Source organism: Rhinoraja longicauda, chromosome 9 (genome assembly GCF_053455715.1).
Source record: "Rhinoraja longicauda isolate Sanriku21f chromosome 9, sRhiLon1.1, whole genome shotgun sequence".
Taxonomy (NCBI): Eukaryota; Metazoa; Chordata; class Chondrichthyes; order Rajiformes; family Arhynchobatidae; genus Rhinoraja; species Rhinoraja longicauda.
Genome location: NC_135961.1, coordinates 57,544,382 through 57,564,987, shown reverse-complemented (window position 1 = coordinate 57,564,987; position 20,606 = coordinate 57,544,382). Strand labels below are relative to the sequence as shown.

The 20,606-nt window shown below is 44.1% G+C and overlaps 1 protein-coding gene across 1 annotated transcript; it reads right to left on the bottom strand.

Moving 5' to 3' along the window:
• Positions 1 to 2,478: 2,478 nt before the first annotated feature.
• On the bottom strand, positions 2,479 to 19,562 carry taf5l (TAF5-like RNA polymerase II, p300/CBP-associated factor (PCAF)-associated factor). Its single transcript, XM_078405582.1, has 5 exons — positions 19,311 to 19,562; positions 17,528 to 17,672; positions 15,481 to 15,585; positions 7,759 to 8,483; positions 2,479 to 3,987 (listed from the first exon to the last, which is right to left on the bottom strand). The coding sequence occupies exons 2-5, from the start codon at positions 17,667 to 17,669 to the stop codon at positions 3,196 to 3,198; spliced, it is 1,764 nt and encodes a 587-aa protein (XP_078261708.1). The 5' UTR covers positions 17,670 to 17,672; positions 19,311 to 19,562; the 3' UTR covers positions 2,479 to 3,195.
• Positions 19,563 to 20,606: the final 1,044 nt, after the last annotated feature.

Sequence of the window (20,606 nt, the reverse complement as noted above, 5' to 3'; positions counted from 1 at the left end):
GCATTTAAGAGTCTTTTCGCTAGCCACATGGATATGCAGTGAATGGAGGGGCAGGGTATCTAGTATATGTCCCCCAAATACTAGATACCAATTTGACGGGTAACACCCTCCCAGGAAATGCCCCTTCGGAATCCTGTAAGCATCAATAAGACCATCCATTTAAACTCTAATGAGTTTGGGCTCAATCTTAAAACAGCTTCTTCGTCCCAGGAATTAACCCAGTAAATGTTCTCTGAACTGTCTCCAATGCAAACACAACTCTTCTTAAATAATGAGACAAAACTGTATCTGACTGATTCTGTCAAGACTTTTCTACTTTTATGTTTCATCCCCTTTGCAATAAATATTATCAATCCATTAAACCTCCAAATTACTTCCTCTATCTGCATACTTTACGTTTCACCCAAATCTCTCTGGAGCATGTTACTCGATATCGTCTTTCTGCATTTAAACAATATAGTTTTTCTAAGCCTGCCACCAAGGTGGAAAACCTTACATTTTCCCCACATTATACTCGCTGCCAAATTTCTACTCATTTGCTTAACCCATCTATATCCCACTGAAGACTGTCCTCTCCTCATAACTTTCTTCCCCATTGTCAGAAAATGTGATTACAATACAGACCCTTGTTTCACTTCAGTCATTAATGTAGTTTGTGAATGACTGTGGTCCTGGCCCTAATCCTTGTGGCAATCTGCAAGCTGCCCTTTCATCTCAACGTTTTGTTTTAATTAGCCTGATTTGTTCTGGCTTTGTCTAGCTTTCAGTCCCCCATCCCCCCCCCCCCCCCCCTTGAAGGGTCCAGACCTGAAACGTCACCTATTCCTTTTCTCCAGAGATGCTGCATGACCCGCTGAGTTACTCCCACATTTTGTACCTACCCCATTTTAATTTATTCTCCTCAATTACCTGAGTTGTTATCTTATGGAGCAACGTTATATATGGTTCCTTACCTAATGCCTTTTAACAATCCATGTACACAACCTAGATGCCCAAAGTCTCTTGCCCAGAGTAGGGGAATTGAGGACCAGAGGACTTAGATTCAAGGTGAAGGGAAAAAGAATGAATAGGAATCTGAGGGGTAACGTTTTCACACAAAGGGTGGTGGGTGTATGAAACAAGCTGCCAGAGGAGTAGTTGAGGCTAGGACTATCCCAACGTTTAAGAAAGTTAGACAGGTACATGGATTGGACAGGTTTGGGGGGAGGGATATGGACCAAACGCAGGCAGGTGGAACTAGTGTAGCTGGGACATGTTGGCAAGTTGGGCCGAAGGGCCTGCTGCCACATTGTATCACTCTATGACTCTATTATACTAGTTCTCTTTTATCCACCCTAGTATTCCCCCCCCCCCCAATTTTACATCATACTAATTGGCCTAAAAAAACTCCACAAAATGCTGGAATAACTTAGCAGTTAAGGCAGCATCTCTGGAGGACATAGATAGATGACGTTTCTGGTTGGGACCTCTCTTTCCTTAGCTATTCTCTTTTTATGCATGTACTTGCGTTAACTCATTGTTTTTATTTTTCTGATTAGCCACTGCATAATTGTTTGTAGTCTTGATTTCTAAACATCCCCCATCCATCCTTCCTTCCTGTCATTCATCTGTGCAATATTGGATGCATCTTCTTTGAGATTCCACCCTGAAGTTTAGTTAGCCACAAATGAATAATTCCCCCTGCAAAGTATGGTTTCCTTAGTTGAATATCTTTATCAATTATGAAATGTCTCTTCAAAATCCCCACTGCAGTTTATCTACCAGCCCACCTTTCAATCTACTTTCCCCAAACACAGTAGCCAACTCTGTTGGTATACCATTGTAATTGCCTTTAAGTTTAAGAAACTAGTTTTAGTTGCATTTGTCATTCATAAACTGAATATATCACGTTCAGATCACACTTCTCCAGATGATCGTTTACGATGAAATCATGAATTGATGCTGTCCCATTACACATGGCCAGATCTGAAGTGCTCTGTTCTATGGTTGGCTCCACATTAAAATGTTCTAAGAAATTGTCTCAAATACACGATGAACATTTCCTCTAGATTGGCCGTGCAAATTTCATTTGTCCACTCATTAAGGTTAAGAGAGAAAAAGAAAAAAAACTTGAAGGAATTCAGCATGAAGATAGACAAAAAATGCTGGAGTAACTCAGTAAAACAGGCAGCATCTCTGGAGAAGGGGAGTTGAGCAGACTGATTTGCCATTGCAGCCATAGTTTCCGGTGAATAACAGATCCTATAAAATTGATAAATGAGGAACTCCGATGATACTGCTATTGAAATAACGACATGGTGATTAAAATGTCTCTTTGGAGTGAGTTGCTGCTTGGTATCCACAGCATGAGTATTACTTGCCTACTATCAGTTCAGTGAATTTTGTCTGGATCTCGGAATCTTGACTGAATAGAAGTCTTGTTGATTGACATTCCATTCTGAAAACAAATTGTGCTTACAAAGCAGAAAACATTTGTCAGTGTGCAAAACAGACTTTAATTTGCAGTTTGACAATAATGTGTATTCATTTTGTCTGGAGATGGAAAGGTTCATTTAATCCCCAAAAGGCCTGAAGTACTTTGCATGATTTTCAAATAACTTTGATTTCCAATACAAGAGATTTCACAGATTACAACATTTGCTGATTAATCGCAATCGAAGCCTGAAAATTCACCAACAGCTGGGTGAGTGGAACAGAAGAACTCAACTGGGAGTTAGTTCGGTCTGACCACAAATAAGTTACATCCAGAACATTCTTGTCACCTTTTGGCTGATTGTACACAAGTGGTATAATCCATTCTGTAGCTGTACATCAGCACCTGACATTGCAAACAATGTCAGATTCACATCCTAAATGTAATACAAATCTGCAACTTAACCCAGCCTTGTGTTAACCATGACTTTTGTGCCTGGTCAACCTGAAATTTGAAACCTGAAATTTCAGGGCACCCTGCATAAATATCTAAGGGCAGGCAAGAGAAGACATTCGAACACTGGCCCCACTATGCTTTTTCCTATCAAAATACTGGGAAAATTGTGCAATAGTTGGTGTACTTGGCTGCAACAAGGTGCAATCAATGCAAGCCAGTAGATACACACATCACATATCTGACTAGGGCTAGCCAGAACAGTGCACTTAAGATGCCGTCCACGTGACTTACTGTGCAAGGAATTTATAGACAATGGAAGTGTTCATTTATGGTTCTTTTTTCTCTTGTGCAACCCCTGTAACCAACACCAGATTACAGGTCATGAACTGAACACTCAAAAGGTTGCTGGTCTGTCCTGTGTATACACCCACCAGCTCATTGGAAGAACCATCCGCCGGTGAATTAGAGTGAGTGTTACGAATATCCCAGACACGGACAGAATTGTCAACTGACGCAGAGACAATCAGACTGCTATCTGGACTAAACGCAAGGCTAGTTATGTTGTCGGTGTGTCCTCTCAGCTCTTTGAATAAATTACCCGATGCAAGATCCCAGAGTTTCAGTCGCTGATCTTCACCTGCTGAAGCCAAGTACTTCCCGTTCGGAGAAAAGGCCAATGCAAGCACGGGGCCACAATGTCCTGTGAAGAGACGAACTGTGTTCCCTTGCTGAGTACTCCACAGCCGCACAGTTTTATCTATCGAGCCCGTGGCCACATAATTAGAGTTTGGATGAAACTTTACACAGTCCACATCTGCTAAGTGACCTGCGTAAATGCGTAGTGGGTACGTTCTTTCAAGTGCCCAAAGTCTTGCTGTCCGGTCATGCGATCCGCTCACAAAGTAAAGGCTCAGGGGACTAACGTCAATGTCCCAGACCGGATAAGCATGACCTTGATACAAACCAGTGTTTTTAAAACTGCACAAATCCCAGTATCGGACCGTCATGTCTTCCGAACACGAGAGAAGTCCTGAATTATCCGAGAGAAACTTGGTGGCGTACACAGGCCCACAGTGCCCTCTTAGGATCTTCATTTCGCTGCCCACATCATCTACCACCTGCATTAAAGACGGGTAAAAGCAAATAATAACTAACAGGATCACACAAATTTAACATTGAAATTCAATTCTTCATGCATGCACAGATTAAAAGTATTAAAAAATGTATCTTCTAAAGGCTTTTATTTTGTGATTATGTAGAGATCATGCTTCTCTCCTGTATACCTGTTAATAATGGGGATAGGCTTAAAGCCACATAACTTATCCAAACCAAACTGCAATGGTACAATAGAGAAAAGGAGGATATTATAATGTTATTTTTCTTTTGATTGCTCCAAGAATCATATCCAGCCAGGCACAGGTGTGCTTGAAATGATATGACACAACATCGGACTTGAATACCATCCTGTCACAGTGCTACAGAAACAGGGGGCAGAGACCAGGATACACAGCCAGTGCAGCCTCTTCTAGCAGGGGGCAGTCAGAGGATGGAGGTAGAGACAGAGCCTGAAAGGTGATAAGTGCCGACACACAAGGGAAGGAAGGTGATCAGGGTAGGGTAACCAAATAAAGTAGGGATGATGACCAGAGAGCGAAGAAATAGGAGTAAACACCTGTAGTAAACATCTCCTGCAGTTTCAGAAGGAAGTGTCAGCAATGGAGGGGGGTGGGGGGGGTTTGGATGGATGAGTGAGCCAGAGAGTCAGAGACAGCAGTCCCTGAGCAAGGCCGAAAGGGGTGGGGTAGGGAAGATGTGACTGTTGGTGGGATCTCGTTACAGCTGGCAGAAATAAGGCAGGATATTATGCTGGACATGGAAGCTGACAGGGCGAAAGTAAAAAACCTAGGAACTCTCTCCCGTTTGCTGTGGAAGGGGGCGTGAGAGCAGAAGGGGAACAGTTGAAATGCGAGTGAGGGGTCCACCAACCACAGTAGCCTGACCAGAGTTCCCCCTGCTGTTTTTATTTGTTCCAGTTTACAGCATCTGCAGTCTCTTGTGTTGGCAATCTAAAAGAGTTCTCTCAGGTGGCTGCAAAAGATTCCAAGATGCTATTTTTAAAAAGGACATGGGAGATTATAACCAGTTTCCAGGTCAACATTAATTCCACTGCTTGAACAAATCATATGGTCATCATTGCAGGTCGTAGAAGTTGGCAAATAGTGCATCATATACCGAAGGCAATGACCACCTTTCAGCTCGACAGTGTTACATGATCTCATAAAGACACTGTAGAGTGGCTAAGTTATTTTTGGTAAGACAGGAGCAATGCAAGGCTATGTACCTCTTGACAGCTGTTACTGATCCTAAAGTGACATTCAAAGTTAAGCTAATACACTCTTGTCCATTTCATAATTAACCATGAATGAATGGCGGAGTAGACTTGATGGGTCGAATGGCCTAATTCTATTCCTATCACGTATGATAAAAAGTACATTTTACAAACAGTATTTTAAAATGATTGAAAACATTCATTTTTTTTTGTTGTGTCCATTTGTGTCAAACTCCACAGAGGGAAATTCAGTAGTGTTCAGGACTCAACTGAATAAGCTTTGGGTAACAGCTTTGCTGAAACATGGCCTCTTGCTGTCAGACACAAATATCCAACTGCATTTGGGGCAGTCAGAGAAAGTAGTTGGAGCAGGTACAATAGCAACATTTGAAAGACATTTGGACAGGTACATGGACAGGAAGAATTCAGATGTGGGTCAAATGCTAGTAAATATGACTAGTGTAGATGGGGCATCATAATGGCATGAATGAGTTGGGCTGAAGGGCCCATTCCCATGCTATGCAACTCTGTGACTCTATTCAAGCAGGAGGGTGAGGAGCCGACATATTTCCATGCACAAGAAGCACATGTTAAATGCAATATACACGTGCAGCTCTCGCATCGTGTACCTCAAATACGAATCTTTGTGATGGGTTGAAGACTCACAGGGATTGGGGTATACAGCATGTTCAAACATGTCCACCTTGTGTTCTCATTTCACTGAAGCTGGAGTTTTGGGAAAGCTCTCAGAATTTTACCAATACACAATACATTTTACCACTAATTCTGCAAGTGTGGAAAAATCAGAGATTAACACAAATGTTGAAAATACTTTGCATTTCAGGCAACATCTGTGGGGAAGGTAGGATAAACTATTCTGGTAGCAGTGTTTCAATCTGAAAGGTGCAATTCCATCTTGTTCTCTCCTGCAGAAAGCAGCTGCATGTATCTTTATTTTGTACACCAGTAAATATGCTGACACTATTAGAATGTCTTGTCGAAACTGAGGAAAGTAAGGGCTGTGTGGAAAACTGGTGACGGATTGTAAAAATAAACAATTCCTTGCACAGCCTTCAAGCTTTCAAAGCTCATAGCAGATGTCATCTACTCACTAATGCAAGGCTGTTAAGAGGAAGATTAAAGCTGAGATCGAGCCAATGTATGTCACACAGCAAGAACAGCATACAGTGCCCTCCATAATGTTTGGGACAAAGACCCATCATTTATTTATTTGCCTCTGTACTCCACAATTTGAGATTTGTAATAGAAAAAAATCACATGTGGTTAAAGTGCACATTGTCAGATTTTATTAAAGGGTATTTTTATACATTTTGGTTTCACCATGTAGAAATTACCATACACGATTTATCAATATAATCTGCACTATTAGCTTAATCTTTAACCTCCACTTGCATTTGGGTGAATCTATCCTGCATTCCCAAGGTGTGCTGTTCAGGGGTGAATGTAATGATTCTAATATAGTCAAACCAAATAACTGAAATGTGACTTCCATTCTTTTTGCATCCCAGTCTGCATGACACGAGGGCTGACATTACAACAGATTAAAAAAATATTTTGTGACTGTTCACTAGGTTTCAGCACCCTCTGAACGTAGATACCCAATTATCCTGCTCCTTTACAGATCCCAGCTTTTCATTAGTTAGAAAATATTCTGACCTCTTACCAAATAAAATCCAAAATGGATGCATTGGACTTCTTCATTGTACTTGCCACAGTTTTGCTCGCTCAAGTTGTCCCTTCAACTTTTTGCCCCTAACTGCATTCCTTTTACGACACACAATTCAATCCTGTACCAAATTCAGATATGTATTTAATTTAACATCGCCTGCCCATTTTCTCCAGAGATGCTGCCCGACATGCTGATTTACTCCAGTATTTTGTGTCTATCTCAGATGTATATCTCCCTATTCCTTCACAATGAGCAAAGTGAGGCGAGGTGCAACATTACCGGCACGGTAGCGCAGCGGTAGAGTTGCTGCTTTACAGCGAATGCAGCGCCGGAGACTCAGGTTCGATCCTGACTACGGGTGCTGCACTGTAAGGAGTTTGTACGTTCTCCCCGTGACCTGCGTGGGTTTTCTCCGAGATCTTCGGTTTCCTCCCACACTCCAAAGACGTACAGGTATGTAGGTTAATTGGCTGGGTAAATGTAAAAATTGTCCCTAGTAGGTGTAGGATAGTGTTAATGTACGGGGATCACTGGGCGGCACGGACTTGGAGGGCCGAAAAGGCCTGTTTCCGGCTGTATATATATGATATGATTAACCCTGGAGTAGTCTTAGGGAGCACATATGAAATGGATTCATGGCGTAGTTACTACAAAGAACTGTATTACTGTTTGGCACCGTCCTCAGGAGTGGAGGGGTGTCAGTTTTCAAAGCAAAGGGAGAAATTGGATACATGACCTTATGGAGATAGGTTAGGACAGATCAGATGATAAGTCTGATACATTATGCCTAGTACATTGTTCACCAACTTGATACTAACAGTTGGATTTAGCCCACGTCTGTCACACAATCTAGGCAAGGCAGATTCATACCTCATTATCCACGATATCACAGGCAAGGTTGATTCGAGAAACATCCACCTGCTGTGGCCCGAATTTAAGTTTCTTCGACCGCAAACTCCAGAGTTTTATACAAGAATTGTCAAAGCCGGCACTGAGCAGTTTATTGTCGGGTGAAATTTCCGCTGTATTGAGCAACTGGTCCGTGTTGTAGAAAGCGTAAAAACAAATTGTTGTGAGAGAGGGCGGCCCATCCTTTACTTGTTTGATACTGTCCTGCAACATCTCCAGTGCCGCTTCATTCTGCAACATGGTGGTGGGAATCTCTGAAGGCTCCAAGCCTACTCCATCACTTCGCGATTGGACTCCGACACTATAAAGCTGGTAGCCAGTCTGCTGAGAACACTGCACATCCAAGTGAATATGCGAGGCTAGAACCTTGCATAGAGTACTATTATTGTCACTCTGGAGGTAGCGGAGGAGATAGTTGTAACTTTCTTCAGTAAAGCTAACAACATACTTGTTTTCGATCAGAGTACGCAGCTTAGAGTTTGAATAAATATCCTGGCTGTTCAGAGTACTCCGCAGCTGTTCCATAATGTCCTTTTGATCTGTGTTTTGTAGGAACATTCCATGGAAGCGACTGTAGAAGCTATCTGCTGCACTCTTCAAACCACTGTGTACCATGTCAAGATGGAGGTAGACAAATAAAGGGTAGAGCAGTTGTTTCACTTCTCGGCTGTACTTTGATTCTGTATCTGGAATAAAAAAAGTGACAGTGAGGGAATGAACTCAAGGGACTTCCATACTCCATGTGTGCAGTGCTCACAGGCAGTTCACAAACCTTATGAGCCAAAACTAATTTATCAGTGCACACTGCAAAAAATAATGAACACTAATTCCATGAAGATGTACACAGAACCCTTGCATTCCCTCCCTCTCCGCCCTTCCCCCACCCTAGTCATCTTGCTAGTTTCACTGTTCGTATCCCTTGATTATCACAGCCAAAGATGGACCATTGTGGGCTCCACCTTTCCTGACTCATCAGTACTGGCTCTGATTTGTTCTGTAGCTTTTGATACCTCCAGTTTGCCTGTCCCCTGACTCTGTCTGAAGAAGGGTCTCAACCTGAAACATCACCTATTCCTTTTCTCTAGAAATGCTGCCTGACCAGCTGAGTTGCTCCAGCATTTTGTGTCTATCCAAGGCATACACGGAACTTAGTCAGCTTCCATAGGTTTTTCCAAAATTGCGGAAAATGCCACATGCCAAGCATTAAGTTTATTAAAATTTGACATAGTAATTTGGAACAGATGAGGCATCTACAAAACAAATTTTAGTTTACTTGCTATTCAAGTGAGACAACAAAACCAAATTATGTTCTGGATCACATGTAAAAAAATTCAAACTAAAAATACCCTTAATCTATTAAGATCAGAAGTGATAGGAGAAGAATTTGGCCATTCGGCCCATCAAGTCTACTCCGCCATTAAATCATGGCTGATCTATCTCTCCGCCCAATCCCATTCTCCTGCCTTCTCCCCATAACCCCTGACACTCCTACTAATCAAGAATCTATCTATTTCTGCTTTAAATATATCTACTGACTTTGCCTCCATAGCCTTTTGTAGCAAAGAATTCCACAGATTCACCACCCTCTGACTAAAGAAATTCCTCCTCATCTCCTTCCTAAAAGAATGTCCTTTAATTCTGAGGCTATGATCTCTAGTCCTCGACTATCCCATGAGGGGAAACATCGTCTCCACTTATGGTACCACTTAACTTATGGTACAGAAGGTGGCCATTCAATCTATTGAGTACATACCAGCTCGGAGGGAGTATTAATATTAGTCTTATTTCCCTGTAGTCCTGCAACTTATTCTTTCTTACACATGCCCATCAACTCTCCTTTGATCTGGCGTACTATTACCCTAAACTAATTACAAAAGTTAATCTACCAGCAGTCTTTGGTCTATGGGACGAAACCCCAAGGAAACCAGACACAAAGAATGTGAAACTCACCGTGTCAGGCAGGATCTCTGGAGAAAAGGAACAGGTGATGTTTTGGGTCAAGATCGTTCTTGGTCTGAAGAATGGTCGCAACCCGAAACGTCACCTGTTCCTTTTCTCCAGAGATGCTGCATGACCCGCTGAGTTACTCTGGCTATTTATGTCTGTCTTTGGTTTAAACCAGCATCTGCCATTCCTCCCTACACAAAGAACATTCAAACTCTGCATGGACATTATTTGGGATTAGCAGCGCTCCAGGGACCTGGGTTTGATATTTACTGCACTGCCATAACACCCTTCAAGATTGAGATGGAGTTAATTTACTTATACGCTGCATATATCATTATCATTCGTTAAGCGAAATAGTATCATTCATGAAAAGGTTGTATGATATATCTTCAGTTCACATTTATCTTTTCAATTTATCTATATTATGCCTTCCTAATGGACACCAGCAAAACCATCCAAGCTTATAACCAACAGCCAACAAGTGTCTGACATCAAGTTTATTGTGTAATTTAGAATATCGAAACGTATAAGATTATTAAGGGGTTGGACATGTTAGAGGCAGGAAACATGTTCCCAATGTTGGGGGAGTCCAGAACCAGGGGCCACAATTTAAGAATAAGGGGTAGGCCATTTAGAACTGAGATGAGGAAAAACTTTTTTAGTCAGAGAGTTGTGAATCTGTGGAATTCTCTGCCTCAGAGGGCAGTGGAGGCCAATTCTCTGAATACATTCAAGAGAGAGCTAGATAGAGCTCTTAAGGATAGCGGAGTCAGGGGATATGGGGAGAAAGCAGGAACGGGGTACTGATTGAGAATGATCAGCCATGATCACATTGAATGGCGGTGCTGGCTCGAAGGGCCGAATGGCCTACTCCTGCACCTATTGTCTATCATGCCAGTGTTTGTAAGGCACCCATATAAGGGCAGTTTCAATTTCAGAAAGACGCTGCTCTCCCAAATGATATTTTAAACAGCAAATTGTCCTTTACAGAAGAAATTTTATCCGGCAAAACTATTTTTTCAAAAACTCTCAATTAACCAAATTGATATTAACTAAATAAAAAGCACACCCCCCCAATCTTATTGATATAGCAGCATGTGTTCCATCACCAAAACCTATTTGAAATGAAAATTGGATTCATGATCCTGAAATTGACAACAGGAAATTAAAAATCTCAGTGTCACAGACAAAGGACTCAATCACCCGTGATGCTATATATGAACAAACATTTAATTGTCTGCCTTCGGATTTTAACACGTTATTATGAGTTCAGCTTAGTTTATTGTCACGTGAACCGAGGTACAGTGAAAAGCTTTTGTTGCATGCTATCCAGTCAGAAAGACAATACATGATTACAATCGAGCCATTAACAGTATATAGATACACGATAAGGGAATAAAGAGAAGGCATGATTGCATGCAATAACTTTCCTTTTTTTTGTTGGATAGACAAAGCTGATACCCTAACCTGCTCCAGAAAGTTGCTCAGATTCATACTACCAGATTAACTTGCACTGCATTTGCAGCTCTCATTTATACACATAAATTCAAGGATCAGTGCTCCTATTGCAAAGGTATGTCATCTATTGTGCATGTACTGATTTTGCAGACAGGGCACCAGCTGATGAATCGCTAGTGGAATGATCTTGGAAGGCAGAATCGGAGCCAGCAGGAATGAATCTTGGACAATGTGATCAATTAAATAATACCCAATACAAATCTCCCACTAAAATATTGTCAATATATTAATATATAATACTAATATTAATTAACATAGGATTTGGAGCACGGAAACAGGTTATTCAACCCATTCAGTCATTGCTGGCATTATGCTGCACCTGAACTTATCTTTCTTCATACAAATTTGACAATGTAACGCTTTAGTGCCTTCTCCCTCATTAGCTTTATCAGGTTTAAATGCATCTATACCATTTGCTTCTTACTTGATGAATGCCTTTGGATACTCTGACCTAGATAAGGAAAATAGGCATTATCCCCCCCCCCCCCTCCCCGGTAGAGGAATCTAAAAGCAAAGCTTTAAAGTGAGAAGGGATATCTTTAAATGGGACCTGAAAGTGGTATCACAACCAGGTAGGGTCATAAAGAGGACTTTTAATACAATGGGCAGCACAGTGGTGCAGCTGGTAGAGCTGCTGCCTCACAGTGCCAAAGATACGGGTTTGATCCTGACTTCAGGTGTTATCTGTGTGGAGTTTGCACTTGGGTTTCCTCCCACATCCCCTAGATCATAAGCAGTGGAGGCAAAAGTGGGATAATGTAGAACTCATGCGAATCAGTGATCGATGGCCGCCTTGGACTTAGTGGTCCGAAGGCTGCATCTCCAAACTAAACTGGTCTTCATCAGTCAGGTTATCGAGTATAGAAGTTGTGGTGTTATGCTGCTATTGTACAAGACACTGATGAGGCCACATTTTGGTACTGTGTTCAGTTGTGGTTACCTTGCTGTAAGAAGGATATCATTAAGCTGGAAAGAGTACAGAGAAGATTAACAAGAATGCTGCCAGGACTTGATGGGCAAAGCTTACAGGGAGAAGTTGGGCAGGCTAGAAGTTTATTACTTGGAATGTTGGAGGCTGAGGAGTGATCTTATAGATGTGTATAGAATTATGAGGGGAATAGATTGGGTGAAAGAACAGTCTTTTATAGACAATAGACAATAGGTGCAGGAGGAGGCCATTCGGCCCTTCGAGCCAGCACCGCCATTCAATGTGATCATGGCTGATCATTCTCAATCAGTACCCCGTTCCTGCCTTCTCCCCATACCCCCTGACTCCACTATCCGCTTTACCCAGGCTAGGGGAATCAATAACCATAGGGTTATTAATTAAGGCGAGAGGGGCAAGATTAATTGGAACATGAAGAGCACCTTTTTCTCTCAGAGCGTGGCGGGTATATGGAATGAGCTGCCAGAGGAGGTAGACAATAGGCAATAGGTGCAGGAGTAGGCCATTCGGCCCTTCGAGCCAGCACCCGACCATTCAATGTGATTATGGCTGATCATTCCGAATCAGTACCCCGTTCCTGCCTTCTCCCCATACCCTCTGACTCTGCTATCCTTATGTGTATGTAACAAATAAACGACTATTGACTATTGACTATTGATAGCTCTCTCTTGAAAGCACTCAGAGATTTGGCCTCCACCGCCTTCTGAGGCAGAGAATTCTACAGATTTACAACTCTCTGACTGAAAACGTTTTTCCTCATCTCCGTTCTAAGTTGTGGTTGGAGGTACTGTAATGGCCTTTGAAAGACTTGGATAGGAAAGGTTTAACGGACCAAATGCAGGAAAATGGGGTATCTTGGTTGGCATGGACCAGTTGGTTTCCTTGTTGTATGACTCTGACCTGAGGGGCAATTTTTTCACATAGATATGGAATGAGCTACCAGAAGAAATCGTACAGGGGTGAGTGCAATTACAACATCTAAAATATATTCGGACAAGTACATGGATAGGAAAGGTTTAGAGGGATATTGGCCAGGCGCAGGCATGTGGACGAGCTTGGTTTGGCAAAATGGTCGATAAGGAGGAGTTGTGCCGAAGGGTCAATTCTCTGCTCTACATCTCTTTGATTTGTTTACTGGTGTATAATGGATATTTTAACATAGGCCTTTAGAAAAACTGGAGACATTAAAAGTGCTATCTTTAACCTTGATCCTTTAAAAATATACGATATAATTAATCCTGGCGAGTTTTGATAGTCTTTTTTCTATTTTAAATGTAATTATTTCATTACTCATTAATAATATTTCCCTGCTCCAACTTCATGGTGAATTTGGAGCAAAGTTAAGATTTTTGCCATTTCCTTACCTTGACCTGTGGTATTGTCCTATTTGTCCCTTTATGGCGCTGCTCCGATCCCAATCTATTTAATATTTAAGTATTCTTTCTATTTTATGTTCCTTGATCATTTTTCCTTCCTTCCTAATTATTTTTGGTAAACTGTTATATTTCCTCCTCTGCTGCCTGTGTATCTAATCTGTGCCACTTTCCGTTTCCTCAGTTCTTTTAATGCATATGCTGAACGTCACAAATGTTTTGTTCATTCTTTCCTTTGACTAGAACCTTCCTGCACTTTGCTGAATGCTATTTTGAATGTTTCCATTTTTCTAACAAAAACAATGCCGAACCCCATTTTATCTTGAGTTCTATATGCAGTCCCTCAAAAATTAGCTCACAAATCTGTTAACTTAATTTTCATCAGACTCATGTCCTTCCCTGTTGCCTTAAGGGCACTGTGGCCATTATTGCTTGGTGCTCCCCCACTTTCTCTTACCTGCTCTAGTTCATTCACTCTGATTTCTTTCTTTAAAATATTGGGGGGCTTTTTAAATCCCAGAAAAAGGTGTCTGATATACAATGTAGAAACTATTTTTCCTTATCTCCTTCTGTTCAATTTATATCAGGCAAATTGAAAATCCCCATTGTCATTTTTTCATGTTTTCGTAAGAGTATCTGCATATTTCTTCTTCCACATCTCTGATGTTAGGTTCTCGATATATTACACCTTGTGGTTTGATCAAACTTTTGTTTCTATCAACATGAATTCTATGGTTTTTTTTTAAAGTGTCCCTGCTTTCTGGTACTTGGACACAACAGTAATGAATGCAAATTGCAGCGTTTTTCTTCACACACACCTCACCCACTAGATCCCCTTTTTAAGTCCCAACTGGGGGTATGGGGAGAAGGCAGGAACGGGGTACTGATTGAGAATGATCAGCCATGATCACATTGAATGGCGATGCTGGCTCGAAGGGCCTCCTCCTGCACCTATTGTCTATTGCCTATTAACTCTCAGGGGAGGATAATTTATTTATTTCAGTTACTTTAAATATTTATTCGTGACCTCAACATCTCTCAGATTTAAAACATTTGATATTTTTGCCCAAACCCGCGAGCTTGATCTAAACTGGGATGCAATCTTAACATGTATAACACAACAGGATGCGATCATTAGCACGTCAAACAGAACGGTTGAATCAGCTGTCCTGGTGGGACATCTTTTGTTCCTAGTATTGCTCAGTATCTTTTCTTCAGTCTTCAGACAAATACTCAATCACTTTGCAGGCTGAAATTATATCACATATGACAGAATACTTTGTGATGTGCTACAAATTTCAGAGATAGTAATAAGCAACCACACACAGAGTAATTTCACAATCATAATCACACAATCATACTTTATTAGCCAAGTATGTTTTGCAACATACGAGGAATGTCAATTGCCATAGTCATAACAATAAAAAGCAACAGGACACACAAAATACATTTCACCATGAACATCCACCAGTTACTCCTCCGCATTCCTCTGTGATGGAAGTCGAAAAAAAGTTCAATCTCTCCCTTCTTTGTCTCCCCAATTTGATTATTTTTATGCATAATTTGTGCTTGAATATATTAAGGTGAGAGGGTCACAAATTAATAGGTAACTGAGGGGCAACCTTTTCACTCAGAGGGTGATGGGTATATGGAGCGAGCTGCGAGAGGAGGTTGTTTGGGCAAGTACTATAACAATATTAAAAAATACACTTTGACAGATACATGGATAGGAAAGATTGAGGAAGATATGGGACAAATACAGGCAAATGATACCAGCCTGGTAAGGCATCGTGATTGGCAAGTGGAGGGAATGCATGTACAGGCATGGGCTAAAGGGCCCTTTCAGTGCAGTACATTTCTACATGCTTCCCCCCACCTCCACACCGTATCTAAACTTACCAAAAAGGAAGACTTTCAGCCTCCCAAACTGGATCTCATATTGATTAGGATCAGCTTGACAGGGAGCTGCAGACACCACGTTGGGAGATCCAGACTCTGCCTGAACTGTTTTAAAAAGATACAAATAGAACATGATGAATGCCAAGACCTTGCACAGGCAGTGAAATCACAATCTAGGCATTTCAAAATAACCATACTGCATTGACAAGGTTAGTTCAGGAGACGTACTGGTGAAATAGAAATTACTTAAAAACTATTCAATGAATTGTGACAGTTCATTTCATTACATTTGCAGGGAAATATTGCAAATCTCCCAACACACAATTTTCTGGTAATAAATTTGGATTACCTTGTGACTATTATGCCACGGATATATTTTTAAACTGTTATTATTTGCTCCTACTGTGAGGCCTACACAACAGCATGTGGTAATTATGTACATAACTGTGATGTCTCAGAAAATGCTGGAATTACTCAGCACATCAGTCCGCATATGTGGGAAGAGGGGAAAAAACAAATCAACGATCCAAAACGACTAAATATTTTTACGTTGACTCCATGTCTTTTCCCACAGGTGCTGTCAGACCTGTTGAGTATGTCCAGCATTTTCAGATGTTGTACAAGATTCTGCATTTTTTTAAATTTTTCACTTGCTAGAACGCAAGTCTCACTCGCTGCCTGACAAAATCTTCCTCAAGTATGAGTTGATAATTCAGGCAGCTTTAAGCTGGGCCACTACGTTAGCCACTGCCCAAATCTCCCTCGTATCAAAGTAACCTTGGGCAGAGTTCTGAAAATCGAAAGCTGCAAAAGAACTGGCTCCAACTACAAATATACAAAGCCCAAGTACTTTTTTTGGGAATGTAAAACGAAACAACAAAAAATTTATAGTACCACTTTACTATCCTCTTTCAAATTTCATCATACCTTTTGTCAAAAATTATGAATCTGTTAAAAGACTTGTTTATTTATTTGTGGCAGTTCACGTCAATATGCTGTCAGCTTAGTTGGAAAGCAGGTGCTGGAAAGTTCTAAGGATTTTAAGCTTCCTACCTGGATAGCAATCGAATTGTGAATATTGAGTTCCATTGAAAATAGATTACTTCCATAAGATTTTAAATGGGAAAACAATGCAACTACAGAAATTGTTTGGCCACCTGTAATGACTTTGTAACAGTAAAAAATGTATCAAACAGCTGACATATCATACAGGAGAGGTGAAGATGGCCAAACCTCAATGTCACAAGCGGAGAGGAAGGCAGAGATATGAAAATATTATGGAAAAGCTGCAGTTTCAATTTATGGCAAAGGGGATTTCGCCTGAAGGTGGCCAAGAACTAGTTGTTGAGTTTTACTTGTTTATCAGCAGATTGATCGGATGGTCATGAAAATAAACAGAGTACAGATTGCAGCATTAGGATTCAGTTCAGTTTAGCTTATTGTCACCTGTACTGAGGTACAGTGAAAAGCTTTTGCTGCCTGCTATAGTCATCAGAAAGGCAATACAGGATTACAGTCGAGCCATTTACAGTGTATAGATACATGATAAGGAAATACATTTTAGTGCAAGTTGGAGCCAACAAAGTTCGATCAAGGATTCTTGTGTGATTCACTAAAATCTATTGTAAATATGTCTGTATTGCTGGCAATAATTCAACTACTGGCCAGTTGTAAATGTAGGTAAAATATGTAGGAAGGAACTTCAGATGCTGATTTACACATTAGACACAAAATGCTGGAGTAACTCAGCGGGACAGACAGCATCTTTGGAGAGAAGGAACAGGTGACGCTTTGGTTTTCTCCGGAGATGCTGCCTCACCCACCAAGTTACTCCAGCATTTTGTATCTATCTTTGGTGTAAATGTAGGTAGGCAGGAATACTTGGTAGTTCTGTACACAGGTCTCACAGAAGCAAAACAAACTGGCTATTTCGTCTTGCTTTTTCTTGTGATATTTAATGCAATCTTTGCCAACGAATAGTTACTTGATGCTGTCCAGTGTCCAAAGTGGCCACATTTCAGGTCGGCACAACTTTGTTTTGAGGTACCTGTTAAGTTGGTTGCCATTTCTTCAGCAGTCTGAGAAAACTTCGGTCCTTGCTTCATGGCTCCATCCGAGTCCACAAATTGCCTTCTTCTGAGGTAGTGAGCCACAGCAGCTTGAATCTGTTCTGTGCGTACTCGCTTCATGGTCTACATATGAAAAACAAAAATAGAAATCAATGTGATGTGAACAGTATCTATTTGACAATTACACCCTCAAAGTTCATCTAGCTGATCGGGATCATTTAACATTAGGGGAGAGTGGGGGGGTAATGGGGAAGTTATGGAGGAGAGTGGGGGTAATGGGGGAGAATTGGGGAATGAGAAGGGGGGAATGGGGGAGGAATGGGGGGGGTGGGGGAGAGGGGGAGGAATGGGGGAGGGGGGGATGGGGAGAAGGGGGAATGGGGAGAGGAATGGGGAGGGGGGGGAATGGGGAGAAGGGGAGGAATGGGGGAGAGGGGGAAATGGGGAAAGGGGGGAGGAATGGGGGAGAGGGGGAGGAATGGGGGAGAGGGGGAGGAATGGGGAGAGGGGGAGGAATGGGGAGAGGGGGAGGAATGGGGGAGAGGGGGAGGAATGGGGGAGAGGGGGGAAATGGGGAAAGGGGGAGGAATGGGGGAGAGGGGGAGGAATGGGGAGAGGGGAAGGAATGGGGAGAGGGGGAGGAATGGGGAGAGGGGGAGGAATGGGGAGAGGGGGAGGAATGGGGGAGAGGGGGGGAATGGGGAGAATGGGGGAGAGGGGGGGAATGGGGAGAGGGGGGAATGGGGGAGGAATGGGGAGAGGGGAAGGAATGGGGAGAGGGGGAGGAATGGGGGAGAGGGGGGGAATGGGGAGAATGGGGGAGAGGGGGGGAATGGGGAGAGGGGGGAATGGGGAGAGGGGAGGAATGGGGGAGAGGGGAGGAATGGGGAGAGGGGGAGGAATGGGGGAGAGGGGGAGGAATGGGGGAGAGGGGGAGGAATGGGGGAGAGGGGGAGGAAAGGGGGAGAGGGGGAGGAAAAGGGGAGAGGAATGGGGGAGAGGGGAGGAATGGGGGAGAGGGGGAGGAAAAGGGGGAGGAATGGGAAGAGGGGGAGGAATAGGAGAGAGGGGGAGGAATGGGAGAGAGGGGAAGGAATGGGGAGAGGGGGAGGAAAAGGGGAGAGGGGAGGAATGGGGGAGAGGGGGAGGAAAGGGAAGAGGGGGAGGAATGCGAGAGAGGGAGGAATGGGAGAGAGGGGGAGGAATGGGGGAGAGGGGAGGAATGGGGGAGAGGGGGAGGAATGGGGGAGAGGGGGAGGAATGGGGGAGAGGGGGAGGAATGAGGGAGAGGGGGAGGAATGAGGGAGAGGGGGAGGAATGAGGGAGAGGGGGAGGAATGGGGGAGGGGGGAGGAATGGGGGAGAGGGGGAGGAATGGGGGAGAGGGGGAGGAATGGGGAGAGGGGGAGGAATGGGGGAGAGGGGGAGGAATGAGGGAGAGGAGGAGGAATGGGGGAGAGGGAGGGAATGGGGAGGATGGGGGGAGAGGGGGAGGAATGGGGGAGAGGGGGAGGAATGGGGAGGGGGGAGGAATGGGGAGAGGGGGGGAGAGGGGGAGGAATGGGGGAGAGGAATGGGGAGAGGGGGAGGAATGGGGGAGAGGGGGAGGAATGGGAGGAATGGGGGAGAGGAGGGAGGAATGGGGGAGAGGGGGAGGAGGGCGTGGTGGAGGGTGAAGGAAGAGAGGGGATCGGGCTGCTATTTCTGCTCCGCCGCGCTCCTCGCAGCTTCCGCTCAGCCAGGCAGCGGGCCCGGGACTTACTGCATGGCGGCCGTTCCCTTCGCCGCAGAAATGGTGGTGTGAGGGAGATGATGCTGATGATGCCGCTGCTGCTGTCGCCGCTGGGCCCGTGTCGTGTCGTGGGATGGGGTGAAGTGAGCGAGTTGCGAGAAGGCCGAGTGTCGGCTCCGCTCACCAACAGCCGCCGCCGCCGCCGCCGCCACCTCCTTGGCGCCTGGGCTGGAGCCGCCGGGCCGGGCCGGGCCGCGCGCCCATTGGCCGCGGGCACGCGCGCGCGCGCGGTTGCCAACGGTCGGCGGGCGGGCGGGCGGAGCGGGCACGCCGGGGTGCGCACGCGGAGAGACGACGTCGCCGACGGCGGGCTGAGCGGGCACGTGGAGCGGTGAGAGGTCGCCAACGGCGGGCGGGCGGGCGCGCGGTGAGAGGTGGCCAACGGCGGGCGGGCGGGCGGGCGGCGCGGGCACGTGGAGCGGGTCAGAGAGCCCGGGAACTGCCAGCGCGCTGCGGGCTGCAGCCTCCTCGGGGGGGGGGGGGGGGGGGGTAAGAAAGATCACAAGATCATCAAATAAGTGTGTAAGAAAGAACTCCAAAGATGATGCTGGTTTAAACCATAGATAGAGACACACCAAAATGTTGGTATTTATTCACAAAATGCTGGAGTAACTCAGTGGGACAGGCAGCAATCTCTGGAGAGAAGGAATGGGTAACGATGTTTCAAGAAGGGTCTCGACCCCAGACATCACCCATCCCTTCTCTCCCAGAGTCAGAGATGCTGCCTGTCCCATTGAGTTACTCCAGCATTTTGTGTCTATGGAAGATCATAAGTGATAGGAGCAGAATTGGGCCATTCGGCCCATCAGGTCTACTTTCGCCATTCTCCCCATAATCCCTGATGAAGAATCCATCTCCGCCTTAAACATATCCACTGACTTGGCCTCCACAGCCATTTGTCAACTTGCAGAGTTGTAAATCTGTGAAATTCTCTGCCTCAGAAGGCGGTGGAGGCCAATTCTCTGAATGCATTCATGAGAGAGCTGGATAGAGCTCTTAAGGATGGCGGAGTCAGGGGGTATGGAGAGAAGGCAGGAACGGGGTACTGATTGAGAATGATCAGCCATGATCACATTGAATGGTGGTGCTGGCTCGAAGAGCCTAATGGCCTACTCCTGCACCTATTGTCCATTGCACGTGTTTAGGATGGGAGAGGTAACCAGACATCTGGTGGAGCTCACAGAGAGAACATGCTAACTCCACACAGACAACACTGGAGGTCAGGATTATACCCTGGTCTTTTTAAAGAATCAGCAAGGCGACTGG

Bases quoted from the DNA above. Each gene is read 5' to 3' on its own strand.
- taf5l (XM_078405582.1), bottom strand. From the start codon at position 17,669: ATGAAGCGAGTACGCACAGAACAGATTCAAGCTGCTGTGGCTCACTAC. The intron at 15,586-17,527 runs GTACCTCAAAAC...TTTTTAAAACAG, and splicing joins AATGGCAACCAACTTAACAG to TTCAGGCAGAGTCTGGATCT. The intron at 3,988-7,758 runs GTATGAATCTGC...TCTTTAATGCAG, and splicing joins GTGATATCGTGGATAATGAG to GTGGTAGATGATGTGGGCAG.